Source organism: Balaenoptera borealis, assembly GCF_965194805.1.
Source record: "Balaenoptera borealis genome assembly, chromosome: 2".
Lineage (NCBI taxonomy): Eukaryota > Metazoa > Chordata > Mammalia > Artiodactyla > Balaenopteridae > Balaenoptera > Balaenoptera borealis.
This window is the reverse complement of record NC_138867.1, coordinates 161,784,027-161,800,352: the sequence shown is the minus strand read 5'-3', so window position 1 is coordinate 161,800,352 and position 16,326 is coordinate 161,784,027. Positions and strand designations below refer to the sequence as shown.

Sequence of the window (16,326 nt, the reverse complement as noted above, 5' to 3'; positions counted from 1 at the left end):
ATGCTTGAGAATAGAATTCTGAGGACTTTTGATATACTGTGTATGTGCTTGGCAAGCATATACATGACCATGTGCAGGAAGGTTCAGAAGTCTGAGGGTAGAATGGAGAAAACTGTTTAATGCAGAAGTAAAGGTTTGTAAAAATAAACATGACTGGAAAAAAAAAGATGATGTGAGGCTGTATTTGAAATGATTGCTCAGGCTGGGAGAAAAACAAATAAAACCAGAATGGAGGTGAATAACAAAAAGTTAGGGATGATAGGTCAGAGGTTATACTATGGACAAAGAGTAGATTTAGTAGGCGTAGAAGAAAGGAAAGAACCATGTTTCAGAAATAAGATTTTCAGAGTTTGAAAGTTCTTAGGTGGACCTTTCCAGAATGTAATAAGGTTTACCCTGTATCATTAATTAAAGTAGAATAGAGGAAAATTCCAGGTGCAAGAGTGTTTATTGAGGGGGCAGTGGAACTTGTGCTGACGAATTATAAATGGGACCTGAAAAGACGGCTTCCCCTATTTCTGGCTTGGTGAGACTGGTGGCATTGAAGTGGTTGAGAGAAATAGAGTTTAGCAGAGTGGAATGTTGTTTATTTCCATGTTTTTCCTCTCCAGCGTGGTCCAACATAATTTGTAAGTACATGATGGCTTATCTATATCAGTCTCAAATGAGACTGGTCTCCTAGGAAATTTTCCACAATACTTATTGAGCAGTAAGTGCCACTAAACATACAGTACTGGTTCTCAGATACCTTATTGTTTTGATATAATATAGTTTCAATATGTTATTGATGTAATAATATAGTTGTGATATAAGGTAATAATAATATTTCCTGATGTTTTGGTATTCTCTCTGTGAGTCATTACCCATATTACCTATTTTTAAAAAAAATTAGGTTTCTCATTGCAGTGGCTTCTCGTTGCAGAGCACGGGCTCTAGGCACACAGGCTTCAGTAGTTGTGGCACACGGGCTCAGTAGCTGTGGCTTGCGGGCTCTAGAGCGCAGGCTCAGTAGTTGTGGTGCACGGGCTTAGTTGCTCCGCGGCATGTGGGAATTTCCTGGACCAGGGCTCGAACCCGTGTCCCCTGCATTGGCAGGCGGATTCTTAACCACTGCGCCACCAGGGAAGTCCGACCTATTTTTTCTTTGTGGGTTATTCTACATTCAGACAGGGAAAATAATATAGGACAAGTTCAAGATTAAAGATGTTCTGTAGAAACATACTTGTTATCTTAGATGTGCACTGTCAGTGTGTAGCCACCAGCCACATGTGGCTATTGAGCACTTGAAACATGGCAAGTCCAAATTGAGATGTGACATACGTGTCAATTACAATATGCATTGGGCTTTGAAGACTTAGTACAAAACAGAAACGTAAAATAGCTTGTTAATAGTTTTTTAATATAGACTACAGGTTTGAAATGACAATAATGTGTATATATATTAGATTAAATAAAATATATTATTAAAATTAATTTTACCTGTTCCTTTATCACTTTTTAATGTGGCTGCTAGAAAATTAAAAATTTCAGAAGTGGCTTGCATGTGTGACTCATGTTATATTTTTGTTGAACAGAAAGAAACCCACCTCCCTGTTTTTCTGTAATCAAATGTGTAACTATTTGCTGAATTATAAATCCTTAGTGGGAAAGCAAAGAAACAAAAGAATTTGGTGTGTGAGTATGTTTAATGAAATTTGCTGTGAATAGATTTTAAAATAAGTACAAAATGCCAATGGCATTCTTCATAGAACTAGAATAATTCTAAAGTTTGTATGGAAACACAAAAGACCCTAAATAGCCAAAACAGTCTTGAGAAAGAAGAACAAAGCTGGAGGTATCATGCTCCCTGATTTCAAACTATATTATAAAGCTACAGTATTCAAAACAGTGTGGTACTGGCACAAAAATGGATACATGGATCAATGGCACATAATAGAGAGCCCAGAAATGCATCCACATTTATATGGGCAATTAATCTATGACAAAGGGCCAAGAATATACAGTGGGGGAAAGACAGCTTCTTCAACAAACGGTGTTGGGAAAACTGGGCAGCTACATGAAAAATAATGAAACTGGACTGCTCTCTCACACCATGCACAAAAACAAGTTCAAAATGGATTAAAAGGACGTCCTTAGTGGCACAGTGGTTAAGAATCCTCCTGCCAATGCAGGGGACACAGGTTTGAGCCCTGGTCCAGGAAGATCCACATGCCACGGAGCAACTAAGCCTGTGTGCCACAACTACTGAGCCTGCGCTCTAGAGCCCGCGTGCCACAACTGCTGAAGCCCGTGTGCCTAGAGCGCGTGCTCCACAACAAGAGAAGCTGCCACAATGAGAAGCCCGCGCACCACAACAAAGAGTAGACCCCGCTCGCCGCAACTAGAGAAAGCCCGCGTGCAGCAACAAAGACCCAACACAGTCAAAAATAAATTAGTTAATTTAAGAAAATAACCAAAGAACCAAAATGGATTCAAGACTTAAATGTGAGACCTGAAACCATAAAACTTCTAGAAGAAAACATAGGCAGTACCCTCTTCAATATCGGTCTTAGTAATTTTTTTTGGATATGTCTCCTCAGGCAAGGGAAACAGGCAAAACTAAACAAGTGGGACCACATCAAACTACATAGTTTTTGCACAGCAAAGGAAACTATTAACAAAACAAAAAGACCACCTACTGAATTAGAGAAGATATTTGCAGATAATATATTCAATAAGGGGTCCAAAATATACAAAGAACTCATACAATTCAACATCAAAAAAAAAAAAAAACTTGATTAAAAAATGGGCAGAGGATCTGAGTAGACATTTTTCCAAAGAAGACATACAGATGGCCACCAGGCACGTGAAAAGATGCTCAACATCACTAATCATCAGGGAAATGCAAATCAAAACTACAATGAGATATCACCTCACACCTGTCAAGAGTGGCTATTATCGAAAAGCCAGCAAATAACAAGTGCTGGTGAGTCTGTGGTCTGTGGAGAAAAGGGAATCCTTGTGCACTGTTGGTAGGAATGTAAGTTGGTGCAGCCACTATGGAAAACAGTATGGAGATTCCTCAAAAAATTAAAAGTAGAACTGCTGTATGATCCAGCAGTTCACTCTGGGGTATTTATCTGAAGAAAACAAAAACACTAATTATAAGAGATCCATACACCCCTATGTTCATTACAGCATTAATGAACCAAGATATGGAAGCAACCTAAGTGTCCAGCAGTGGATGAATGGATAAAGAAGATGTTGTCTTTGTATGTGTATATTATTATTCAGCCATGAGAAAGAAGGAAATCCTACTGTTTGTGACAACATGGATGGGCCTTGAGGACATTATGCTAATAAGTGAAGTAAGCCAGACAGAGAAAGCCAAATACTGTGTGATTTCGCGTCTATGTGGGATCTTAAAAAGCCAATGAACAAACATAGCAAAACTGAAACAGAATTATAGATATAGAGAACAAACAGGTAGTTGCCAGAGGAGAGGAGGATGGGGAGAGAAAAGAAGTAGGTGAGGGAGATTAAGAGGGACAAACTTCCAGTTACAAAAGTAAATGAGTCAAGGGGATGAAATGTACAGTGTGGGGAATACAGTCAGTAACTATGGAATATTATTGTGTGGTGACGTATTGTAATAGACTTTTTGAAATGTATAGTAAAATCAACTTACACTGCTGTGTTTCAGGAAGTAACATAGGGCTGTAGGTCAGTTATACTTGAAAAACAAACAGAACAAGAGACCAGATATGTGGTTACCAGAGGTGAGGAATCAGGGGAGGGGAGATTGGATGAAGACAGTCAAAAGGTACAAACGTCCAGATATCAGGTAAATAAGTACTGGGGTGCGGTGCACAACAGGATAAAGATAATCAGCACGGCTGTGTGTTGTATGTGAAAGTCCTTAAGGGAGAAAATCCTAAGAGTTCTCGTCATGAGGAAAAGGTTGTTTTCTATTTCTTTAATTTTGTATCTGTATGAGACAATGGATGTTCATAAAACTTACTGTGATAATCACTTCATGACGCATGGAAGTCAAATAATTATGCTGTACACTTTCAACTTACACAGTGCCGTATGTCAGTTGTATCTCAAAACTGGAAGAAAACATAAGTACTTATATTAGATTTCTAATTATTTTAAAGTTATATCTAATGGATGGTATGAAACTTTGGTGATAAAGGTACCTGGATACCAAGCTTTAGCTGACTAGTCTTGAGATCTGAAAGTAGACCTTGCTTTGCCTTACAGATCTCTAAGTGCATTATGGGATTGTCAGCTGCAGCTAGATTGTATTCTCTGATACAGCAAGTGTCATGTTTGGTGACGCTTACGGTTTCCTTTCTACTTTTAGATTTTCTAAAGCAGTGTAGCATCACTTGGGAACTTGTTAGAAATATTGATTCTTGAGCCCCAACCCTGCCAAATTAGAAACTGGTGGCTTGGCCTGGCATTCTGTTTAAATCCTCCAAATGATTCTAAATTTGAGAAACATAATAGATTATACCACTTTTATAGAAGTAGCAAAGCTCAACTCAACCCCTTTATATAAATTCTCCAATTTTGTCCCCTTTATTCAGATCTGTTTATTTTGATTACACCGTAACTTAACAGATGTAAATGTTATTTTATCATGGAAGTGCTCACAAAATTTTAGGGTTTCATTTCTAAATAGTCACAGTTGTATTTAGAGTGGTATTTTATTTGATTCTAATGAAAGTTTACTCTAAAAGTATCATTTAGGCAACTGTACACATCTATTTGGAAGGAATTACGTTCCTTTCTTTTCAGTTAATCATTTGTAAAAATGTTATATTCTTAGGTGGATGCTCTGCGGTTGCGTTTGGAAGAGAAGGAAACCATGCTGAATAAGAAGACAAAACAAATCCAGGACATGGCTGAGGAGAAGGGGACACAAGCTGGAGAGATCCATGACCTCAAGGACATGCTGGATGTGAAGGAGCGGAAAGTTAATGTCCTTCAGAAGAAGGTGAGGTGCAGGTGTTCTGAGCCCAGGGTCCCGCATCAGACCCACGTCCTCATTCCTACCACTGAGTTGTACCTAAGTGCTATCAGAGTTTCTCTCTCATTCCTCTGTTTATATTTTTGCAGGTCGTAATTGAAACCATTGCTGCAGGAGGTAGATTGTGAAAACTGTTCTGTATATTCAGTTTTTAAACTTGCGAAGTAAACACTGTTTGGTATCTTCAGTAGTATTTTCCATGCTACTGTCTCTGAAAAGTGCCTTGTAAATTGCCAGAGTATTTGCATTGGCCTTCTTCTACCTCTCCTAATCTTCTGTCTTGTATGGCAACTGTAGGGCCATGAATTAGTGTAGTACGTGGGCCGGGATTCTTGCAAGACTGCAATTTTGAATAGAAACACATGCTACTATAATGACATCTAATCTACATATGTCAAGGAAAGGAAGACTTTCTTTCCTATTTTACCTTAAACATAACTGGAAAGAGGCTAACACTGTAATAAATAAGGGAAGTACTAATAATTGTCTTCCCCTCCCCCTTTTAGCTAAATTAAAGGGTACCTTTGAGATAATAGTTACAGTAGACACTGGTATTTATTGTTCTTCTCCACTGAGGGGATAGATCAGAAATATTTGACATTGTCCCAGTTTATTTTTAACCTCTAACAATAGCCCAGGAATAAAACTCTCTTCACTAAACCTCAAATTCAGCTTTTCTTTTGTGTACAGAGGACCATGTTCAATATTTGTCCTCTGTTAATTTGGTTTTCATTTGCTTTCAATGAGTAAACATAAAAATTTGATCACTCTAGATGGGTGACTGTAGTATCTTGTTAGTGGATGCTACTTTGCTTTACATTTTTATACATATGTTCTTCTCACCTTACCCCCAACTGCTCACTTCCCCTTACCCGTTTCTTGTATACGCTTCCAGGCACAGTTTACATATACACAGGCAAATACGTATTCTCTTTTTTTCTGTTTACCTCTTTCTGTGTTCTTCCATAAACATTTTATGCATAATCCATATAAAGCAAAAATGTTTCTCTAAACACAAATGTTACCATTCCTTTATTTCCCTTTCCTTTTTTCCCATTAATATATTTTGAAACTTCTTCCGGGGCTTCTTCATTGTTACCAGCAGCACCTGTGTGGATGTGCTACGGTTTATTACAAGGTTTCCACTGATGGACAGTCTGCATAAAGTTTCTGCTGTTATGTAAAATGATGCTGCATTTTAAAAATGTGCATATTTAGTTTATTCATATGTGAAGTATATTTCTAGGTAAATTACTTAAAGTAGAATTGCTGGGTGAAAGGATATGCATTTGTAATGTTGGTGGATTTTGCCAAGTCACAAGTACATTGGTTAGAACCCAGAGGTTGTTTCAAACTAATGCACGTCTTATTTTTAACTAGATAAACATTAAAAAAAGTTTTTAATAACTGTGAACAGGGGTTTGAAGTTAGAAATAATGCCTCATTGTCCTGGAATAATCATAGTTTGTAAAAATAGAGTGGCAGCACTTATGTTAGCCACTTTATATCTGTAATGTTGTTTAATCCTTGCAACTTTTTGGTAGTGGGTTTTAGATCTTGATTGCTCTGTTATAATCAGTGGCTAAATTTTTAGGCCATGACACATCATAAGAAATATATGTTACATTCATCTGTGTCAACGTATAGTATACATGCTTAGAGGTACAGCTAAAACAAAATTTTCACAAAATATACTCTGAACTATCTTCTCCCATTTCTTAAAGGAAATAGAAAAATGTTAGTCCCAATCCATTAAGTTATTTCAGTACTCACTAATAAAACACTTCTATACCTTGGTATCCATTCTCCCATGCTCCCCTTTCCCGCCCCCAAAACAAAAACAAGCCCCAAACCAACAAAGTCCGAGACATATTACATCATAAGAGAGGTTCAAATTTGTACAAATTTGTTTAGCTAAAAAAGTGGTAGCTTCAGGTTTTGTCACAAGGTTGGTCTTATTCCAAAATGCAGCTTTTCCCATGACAACAACTTTCCTGTTGGGAGAATTAGTAGTATGTGTTCAAGCTTTTTGACACTACAGGACATCATACAAATATGACGTGTATTATGCTTTGTCTAGTCTCTTTGCCTTTCGCCGTGGAGGGCCAGTGGAGTAGGCTTTAGAGGGCCGGTAATTGTGCTCTTTTTAGTACACTAGCTGCCTCACTAATTTGTCATGTTATAGACTTTTATTTGTCTTAAAACAGTTATCAAATAGGTAGCACAGTTACTTTCAAAACTGGTTTAGATTATTATTCTTTTAAGATAATGCCTCTATACCTGTCATTTTCAGTGCTTAGAGCCTTCAGTGCTTTCTGCCTACTTATTTTGTTGTAGAAGTTGCTGTACTAACATCATTAGACTCAACGTTCGTGATGTGTTTCCTGGACCATTGTTTGCTGATAAAATAGAAATAGCTTTAATTTTTGGATCGGCATAAAATAAACCAGAAAACACAGTAAGTTTAGAGGCAGTTAAAGGTTCTCAAGAGAGCTATAGTTATTTTTATTATGGCTTTCCTTTCTTGAGGTGCAAACATCCCCTTGCTCCAGGATTCTATGAGCAAGCTTGATTTTCAGGTGGTTGACAGAGGGGAGCTGGCTGAGTGCGAGACTGGGGGTTGAGGGAGCAGAGTGAACTTTGATGAGCTGGGCTGTGGTGATATGGTGGCTTCCGGAGGCCGTGTGAAAGGTGATGAGCCGCACGGACAGGATGTAGAAGGCACCATCTGTGGAGTAGATCATGTAGGAGATCTGGGAGAAGAGCGACAGGATGGAGATGAAATGGCCCAGACAGTGGTGACTGTGGAGGCCGCATATCTGGCATTTATTGTACTACAGGATGTTGGTGATGGCCAGTACACGTCCACAGCAGTGATGCAGAGATGCACACAGCACGTGATTCCAGAAGACAGCCAGATGTCACATAGGATTTGGCCAAAGTTCCAGGTGTGGGTGATGGTATATGTGATGCAGATGGCTATGACCAAGATGAAAGCCAAGAGATTGGTCTTGGCCAGGGAGCCAGTGAGATAGTTGGCTGGCGTGTGGAGCTTCCTGGTAGGGAAGACGGTGAGAAGCACAAAGGCTTTGGTGAAGACTGTGGTCCATGTGATGATGGAAAGGACCTCAGCAAGAGAGATCTTGAGTTCCTGGAAGGTCCCAGATCCCAAGCCTCTGGGGCTTCTGCAGCATTCAGGATCTGTTAGAGGCCCCCAGGAAGAGGCCTTCTGCCGACGGGTTTGGAGGGGGCATTCTAGGTGGCTCTCTCCGTACTCATAGCTCCTTCTTCCACAGTTGTCTTCCCCACAGAACAAGGGCGTCCTTCCATTTCACACTGGAGGGCGACACTTATCACATGAACAGACACAGTGAAAAGACCCCAGGTCTTACTTGTATTAAGAACACAGAGGTGACTCAGCTGTAATCAAAGATTGTTCTAACTCAGACGAATCCCAAGGTTTCTCACTCTTCTGGAACTCTGGTAGACACATGCTGAATTTGTTAGATAATCATCAGGTTACCCACCAGTGTGGACAGAGCTCTGCAGGTCTTGCTTTTGGCCTTTGGGCTCTTTCCAAAGGCTTGAGGCTCTTACTGTTTGGTGATGTATTCAGAATTTCCCCCACTCTTTTCTATTTTGAGAAGATTCTGGATTTCAGGTTGTCTCCTGGGAACTTTTAAAGCTAGAGCACCAGCCGATGAAGAGAAGCAGTTCAGTCAACAGCCCACAGTTTTCCCAGATTAATCTTGACACATAATGAGGTACTTGTTTTGGTTCCTTTTCCACTGATCATTTCTGAGCCGGGAGAGAGAAATGTTCCAGTTCCCAAGACTTGGAGAATGCGTGAGTGCGGAGAACACAAACAAATGGCTCGCTGTGAGCTCCCCAAGAGGAGCACGGGGTCAGCAGCCCCTCCCTGGCCACAGGAGTGCTGTGTTTGCTGTGGTGCGGGCCTTCCCCCTTCCTCCTTGCTTGTCACCTGGTTTTGTCCCACCTTAACTACAACCCCCAGCCGAGCACCTTCCGCTGGGCTCTTCCCTTCCCTATGCCTTTGAGATACCCCCTATTGCTTTCTTGTTGTTGTTGTTAAATTAACAGACTTTATTTTTAGGGCATTTCCCCATTTACTCCCTGCCCACAGTTTCCCGTTATTAACATCTTGCATTGGTGTGGTACATGTGTTAAAATTGATGAACCGATATTGGTACATTATTATCAACTAAAGCCTGTAGCTTACAGTAGGTTTCACTCTTTGTCTTGTACAGTTCTGTGGGTTTTGCTGAATGTATAATGACATGAATCCACCATTACAGCGTCATACAGAGTATCTTCACTGGCCTAAAGATCTGTGTTCTACCTATTCATCGCTCTCCCAGCTCACTACCACGGATGTTTTTACTGTTTACAGTTTTGCCTTTTCCAGAATGTCATGTATTTGGAATCATACAGTATGCACCCTTTCCAGGACTTATTTCTTTTACTTACTATATGCATTTAAAATTCCTCCATTTCATTTCATGGCTTAATAACTCACTTCTTTTTATCGCTGAATAATATTCTGCTGTCTGATGTACTGTAGTTTGTTTATGTAATTACCTGCAGAAGGACATCTTGGTTGCTTCCAATTTTTATCAATTATGAATAAAGCTGCTATAAACATTCCCATACAGGTTTTTGTGTGGGCACAAGTTTTTAACTCATTTGGGTAAATACCTAGGAGCATGATGGCTGGATATATGGTTAGACTATGTTTAGCTTGTAGAAACTTCCCCTATATTGCTTTTTGTTTGTTCGTTTGTTTTTGACTGCGTCAGGTCTTAGTTGCAGCATATGGGATCTTTCGTTGCGGCGCACAAGGTTTTCGTTGCGGCGCGCGGGCTTCTCTCTAGTTGTGGCACGTGGGTTTTCTCTCCCTAGTTGTGGCGCATGGGCTCCAGAGCGCATGGGCTCTGTAGTTTGCAGCACACGGGCTCTCTAGTTGAGGCACGTGGGCTTAGTTGCCCCGTGGCATGTGGGATCTTATTCCCCCGACCAGGGATCGAACCCATGTCCCCTGCACTGGAAGGCGGATTCTTAACCAGTGGACCACCGGGGAAGTCCCTATATTGCTTTTTAATTGGGAACTTTGAAACACATGAGCTTTGCAAAACGTGTTATACACTTGAGTATTCTTTTTTTTTCTTGGTCAATGTGTATTAATGTTTTGGCTTGCTGTAAATCCCTGGGTTATTCCCACTGTAGATTGTTGCTGTAACTTTGCTACTCACTTCTAGTGTGCCCACAATTATTTTTTTAACAGAAAAAATAATTCTGAAGTATACTTTGGGGGAGAGTGTTGTAAAATCATTGTAAAAGTTTAGCCTCTGAAACTTTTTTTGTCTAATTTTTATGCAGAATGTAGAATCACTAGTATATTTGAAATATATTTGTTTTGAAATATTTGAAATATTGAGTAAATGTACTCAACTGTTTTAAAATCTAGATTTTAATGCACTAAGAAGGGGGTCAAAGGGTGCAAACTTGCAGTTATAAAATAATTAAGTCCTGGTGATGTTACGTATGGCATGGTGACTAAATATAGTTAACAGTACTGTACTGCATGTTTGAAAGTTGCTAAGAGAGTAGATCTTCGAAGTTCTCATCACAGGAAAAGAAATTTCATAACTATATATGGTAACAGATGTTAACTAGACTTACTTGTGGTGATATTTTGCAGTATAAACAAATACTGAATCATTATGCTGTACACCTGAAACTACACAGTGTTACATGTCAGTTATACCTCAAGTAAAGAAAAGACACTAAGAAATGACAATGTGGATTAAAAAATTAGCTAGTTTTAAATTATGAAAGTAATATATGTTCAAGGTAAAAAAAAATTCAAAAGTACAAAAACATATGAAATGAACTTATCTTTTCCCATCCTTTGACCCTCTCAGTGCAGCTCCTTAGAGATGTAACTTGTTAATAATTATTTGTATACTCTTCTATAAAATATCTATGCATATATAGGCATACGTATGTTACACACCATTTTTAAAAAAAGACAAGTGGGATCATACTTTTTTATTCGTTTAAAAATAAACGTATTTTTGTGTCTTTTTATATGTAGCTTTATGTCATTGTTTTTAATGTCTGCTTGGTTTTCGGTGTCTTACTTGCACCATAATTAACTGATGTCCTATAGCTGTATAAGTAGATATTTATAGGGTTTTTTCTTGTTTATATATTTGATATAGTAGCATAACAATTAATGACATAAACATACCTCATTCATGAATTGATATTGTATGCATCTAAAAAAATTGATGGATGCCCAGTTCTCTAAAAAACTTGTGCCTTTATATATTAAGATGAGTTTCTGCACAGCTTCATCAGACATTTGTTGCCAAACCTTTAAAAATTTCCAGTGACCTGGTAGATAATTTAAAAATACCTTCTTTCTTCCTTCCTTCCTTCCTTCCTTCCTTCCTTCCTTCCTTCCTTCCTTCCTTCCTTCCTTCCCCCTTCCCTCCCTCCCTTTCTTCCTCTCTCTCCGCGCCATTTATTTATTTATGTATGTATGTATTTATTTATGGCTGCGTTGGGTCTTTGTTGCTGTGCGTGGTTTTTCTCTAGTTGCAGCGAGCAGGGGCTACTCTTCGTTGCGGTGCACGGGCTTCTCATTGCAGTGGCTTCTCTTGTTGCGGAGCACAGGCTCTAGGCGCACAGGCTCAGTAGTTGTGGCTTGCGGGCTCTAGAGCGCAGGCTCAGTCGTTGTGGCACACAGGCTTAGTTGCTCCGCGGCATGTGGGATCTTCCCGGAACAGGGCTCGAACCCGTGTCCCCTGCATTGGCAGGTGGATTCTTAACCACTGCGCCACCAGGGAAGTTCCAAAAATATCTGCTTTCTTGCTTAATATTTATTTAAATTTGAGTGCATGTTGAGCATTTTTTCATAGGGTTTTCTTCGTTTTGAAGCTACATATTCATGTCGTTTCTACATTTTTCTATTAGATGGTTTATTTTTTCCCTTATTGATTTATAGGGGTTCCCTAGTAAGTGAATTGGCCTCTTTCCTCATGTTTTGCAAATATATTTTCTTGTTTGTCATTTTCTTTTTTACTTCCTTTATGGTATTTGTTTTAGAATTTATGTGTCAAATTTAGTTGTCCTTTCCTCTGTGTCCTCTCAATTTTCAGTCATGCTCAGAAACTCCTTATGCCCACCACGGTTATTAAGTAATTCACGCATGCTTTCTTCTGGTACATTTAAAGTTTCTTTTTTCTTTATACCTAAAAATTGTTTTATAAAATTTATATATTGGCTTTAATGATTCAGCTTTTTCTTCTTCTATGTGGCCAGTCATCATTATAATATTTATTAAATAATCTACCTTTTTCCTCCTGATTTGAAATGCCAAAAATAAATTGTCGTTTAAATCTGGGCCTGTTTCTGGTCTGTTCCATTTATCTGCCTCTGTTTCTTTGACTGCTTTTTATGAAAAATACTTAGTTTGTTTAGAATCCCCCTTCCTGGTTTTTGTTGGTAAGCTTTGTTGTCTTTTGCTGAGTCCACAGTGCTTTTCATATTTACATTGTGTTGCTTTTCGAAGGGGAAAAAGTCCTTTCTGTAATCGTGATTCATATTGTTTAGCCTTTATTTCTGTGTTTAAGTGAATTTAATGTTTACCACTGTTTGTAGCACCATGGCTTACCTGTTCCCAAGGTTTACATTTCATTTAATTCTTGGTTCCCCAAGAACTCCTTTGAATACTTTTTCAAGAGTGGTCCTGGCTGCTTGCTTGTTTGTTTTTTTTTAAAGTGTACCTTTTTATTTAAGATTTTTTTTTTTTTTGGATGTGGACCATTTTTAAAGTCTTTATTGAATTTGTTACAGTATTGCTTCTGTTTGATGTTTTGGTTTTTTGGCTGCGAGGCATGTGGGATTTTAGCTTCCTGACCAGGGATTGAACCTGTACCTCCTGCATTGGAAAGTATAGTCTTAACCACTGGACAGCCAGGGAAGTCCGCTGGGTGCTTGCTTGTTGACCATGCATTTATATTATCTTTTTACATTTTATAATTTAATTATTTGTGAGATTCAAAAAGCATAGAGAATAACATAATAAGTAATGGTAATTACTCAACTTGGGAAGTAAAATTTCAAACAGAGTCAAAGTTCTTTGGCATATCTTTTCTTGAGAGTATTCCCCTCCGTTCTCTCGCAGAAATAAACGCTTGCTTTGGTGTTTATGCATGCACCCGTATCTTAGGTCAGGATGCATGTTTTCGTACAACCTGTGTATGTGTTAATAAAATTTATATAAGAGGAAATACACATGGCAAATAAATATGAAAAGTTATGTACCCTCACTGTAATCAGTGGAATGTAAAAGAAGACCAGATTAAGAAACCATTTTATACTTAGCGTTGTAAGCTGTGTTCGCAAAAATTAAGAAGTCTGACAGTATCAGGTGTTGGTAAATGTGGCAACTGAATTTCTCACACAGTGCTGTTGGGTTTTTAAATAGGTACAACTATTTTGGAAAGCACTTACTAAACATAAGGGTACCCTGCCAGATACATATACTGTAGATGAACTCCAGGATGTATGTAAGAATGCTCATAGTAACCTTGTTTGGATTAAGGAAAAAACCAAAACAGAACTGAGGAAATACTTTGCAAATGTTTATTGGCAGAATGATTGAGTTAGTAAGTTGTGGTATAGTCACACAGTGGAATACATTATTCTTTTCGTTTTAGGGCAAGGGAATATTTAGGATAAAAATTCAGCAAAGTTATTTCTTCTGGAGGTAGGGAAGGGAAGAGGGTTGGGATAAGGAAGAATATATGAGTATCTTAAGTAGTTCAGGTAATTCTCATTCTTACGATGGGTAATGCGTTTGTGTGTAATTTAACATACTTCATAACATATAGATACATATTTATATTTGAAATATATTTAAGATACCTGGAGGCAGATTTACTTCTGTTTAATTTGCTGGTACATGGGTGCTTATTATATACTTTATTTGTTTCCTTTTGTTTGAATATGAATAATAAAAATGCCTAGAAAAAACCTTCTCTGTACCTACATATCTATCTTCATTGAGAAAGAATTTTTCCTGTGTTTTACTTTAAATTCATTCCTAATTTTATAATTGTGAAATTAGAACCACCTTCCTCTAGAAGTTTATTTGTATATTTTGAAACAATGTCTGATGCAGATGTAGAGTCTCATTTGATAAAGCCCAGCTGTTCGTTTGATGAAAATTTCCTACAAAGTCTGGCAAATGGATTTATTCAGTTTATGGTCAGATATGTCCAATTAAGATGCATGAATGGCTTGGACAGTTTTGACCCTCTTTCCTTGAACCAGAATTTGGCTACTTATCGTATTTGCTGGTTAAGATTAGCTTGGGCCGTATTGAACAAGTGTAATCCTCCTTCAGCAGGATGATTTTTTAGCTATTGGGAGCCTATATTTGACAGCCCCCAAATCTTATTTTCCTCGGTGAAATATTGCTGTTCCTCCCATTATTCTTACTTGCCCTGATTAATTTTTCTGATGGCAGTTGTTTTTCTACACTCATTTTTCCTCCATACTTGTACTCTTTGGAATTTTGGATCTAGTTGCAAGAGAGATGATTAGAAGGTGATTAATGTTCTGTTCTTGGCCCTCCCTGAAATGTGGTATTGGGAAAACTCACTAACCCTCAGTTTCCTCATCTGTAGACAGGGTATAATAGTTACTTTGGGGGGGGTTGTTAAATGATGTAATGTGTATAAAAGCACCTTGGAACCCATGAAGTGTTATATACCATGCATATATTAATAGGTGTTAATATTGTTTGTTCTTATTACACTTTACTTTGCTAAATTCAGCCAATGACTCTAATCTTTGAGAATCTTTTGACACTTGATTTAGTCTGTTTATCTCCTTCAGTTTTATGCCTTCAACCCTTATGAATATATTCTTTTTTTAAAAAAAGTAAATTTATTTATTTATTTTTGGCTGTGTTGGGTCTTCGTTGCTGCGCGTGGGCTTTCTCTAGTTGCGGCTAGCAGGGGCTACTCTTTGTTGCTGTGCACAGGCTTCTCATTGCGGTGGCTTCTCTTGTTGTGGAGCACGGGCTCTAGGCGCACGGGCTTCAGTAGTTGTGGTGTGTGGGCTTCAGTAGTTGCAGCACGCGGGCCCAGTAGTTGTGGCTCGCGGGCTCTAGAGCGCGGGCTCAGTAGTTGTGGCTCACGGGCTCTAGAGCGCAGGCTCAGTAGTTGTGGCGCACAGGCTTAGTTGCTCCGCGGCATGTGGGATCTTCCCGGACCAGGGCTCAAAGCCGTGTCCCCTGCATTAGCAGGTGGATTCTTAACCACTGCGCCACTGGGGATGCCCATGAATATATTCTTTATACGTCCATGTAGGTGATAAAATGTTGCATAGGCTCAGAAAAGACTTTTGTGGTATATTGTAAGAAAACTCTATCAGATTGATATGTTTATCCAAACAATTCTAAGACCTCCTTTTGTTGTCTGTAGGATTTTTTTTTTTTTTGGTAATCCCAGTTTGTTTGCAGGTCTAATTTATTTTTTATTTTTAAAAAATTTTTATTTTATATTGGAGTATAGTTGATTTACAATGTTGTGTTAGTTTCAGGTGTACAGCAAAGTGATTCAATTATACATATATATGTAACTATTCTTTTTCAAGTTCTTTTCCCATTTCAGTTATTACCGAATATTGAGCAGAGTTCCCTGTGCTATACAGTACAGTTCCTTTGTAAATCCATTTTCTCCTCTGTTCTTCATCCAGAAGAAATCTGTCTTGAAAATCTGAGTCCATTGGACTCATTATCATTCTGTATAATTCCTTCTTAGAGTGATGTGAGCCACATGATGATGTACACGATGGCCTAGCTTTCTAAGCAGTGTGTCTATTTCTATACACTGGAATCTTCTTGGCTTCTCTCCTTTCCCCCCATACTGAGTGCATTGATAGTTGCACAGTCACTTTATGTTCTTGTGGGCGTCCCAGTCTTCCCAGGCATCCTCAGCTGTCTCATTCATGCAGTCAGCATTGCCTTCTGCTGTGCACCTGGCACTGTGCTAAGTACACAGAGAGGATGGTTTCTGCTCTCAGAGTCTCAGAGTTGTAGCAGTTAAAGAAGTTACCATACAAATGGTGTACAGTGGGCACAAAGCAAGGCATTCCAGATTCGACCTTGTGTGAAAGGAGTCTAAGAGAAGTCTTAGCAGTCGAGTCTTGAAAGGTGCGTGAAAGTTTGCTAGGCAGATGGGGAAGGGGTACGAGGTCCCAAGCTGAGAGAG

General features: G+C 38.7%; 2 protein-coding genes across 21 annotated transcripts in view; one reads left to right on the top strand and one right to left on the bottom strand.

Moving 5' to 3' along the window:
* Window positions 1–16,326, bottom strand: part of LOC309623767 (uncharacterized protein) — a 238,852-nt gene that overhangs the window by 124,678 nt on the left and 97,848 nt on the right. The window lies entirely within an intron of this gene.
* Window positions 1–16,326, top strand: part of LOC309623752 (ELKS/Rab6-interacting/CAST family member 1-like) — a 167,569-nt gene that overhangs the window by 85,596 nt on the left and 65,647 nt on the right. For all 10 annotated transcript variants that reach the window (XM_082380893.1, XM_082380891.1, XM_082380896.1 and 7 more), the window contains one exon: window positions 4,817–4,984. In XM_082380893.1, coding sequence (XP_082237019.1) covers window positions 4,817–4,984 — 168 coding nt within the window. The remainder of the gene's footprint in view (window positions 1–4,816; window positions 4,985–16,326) is intronic.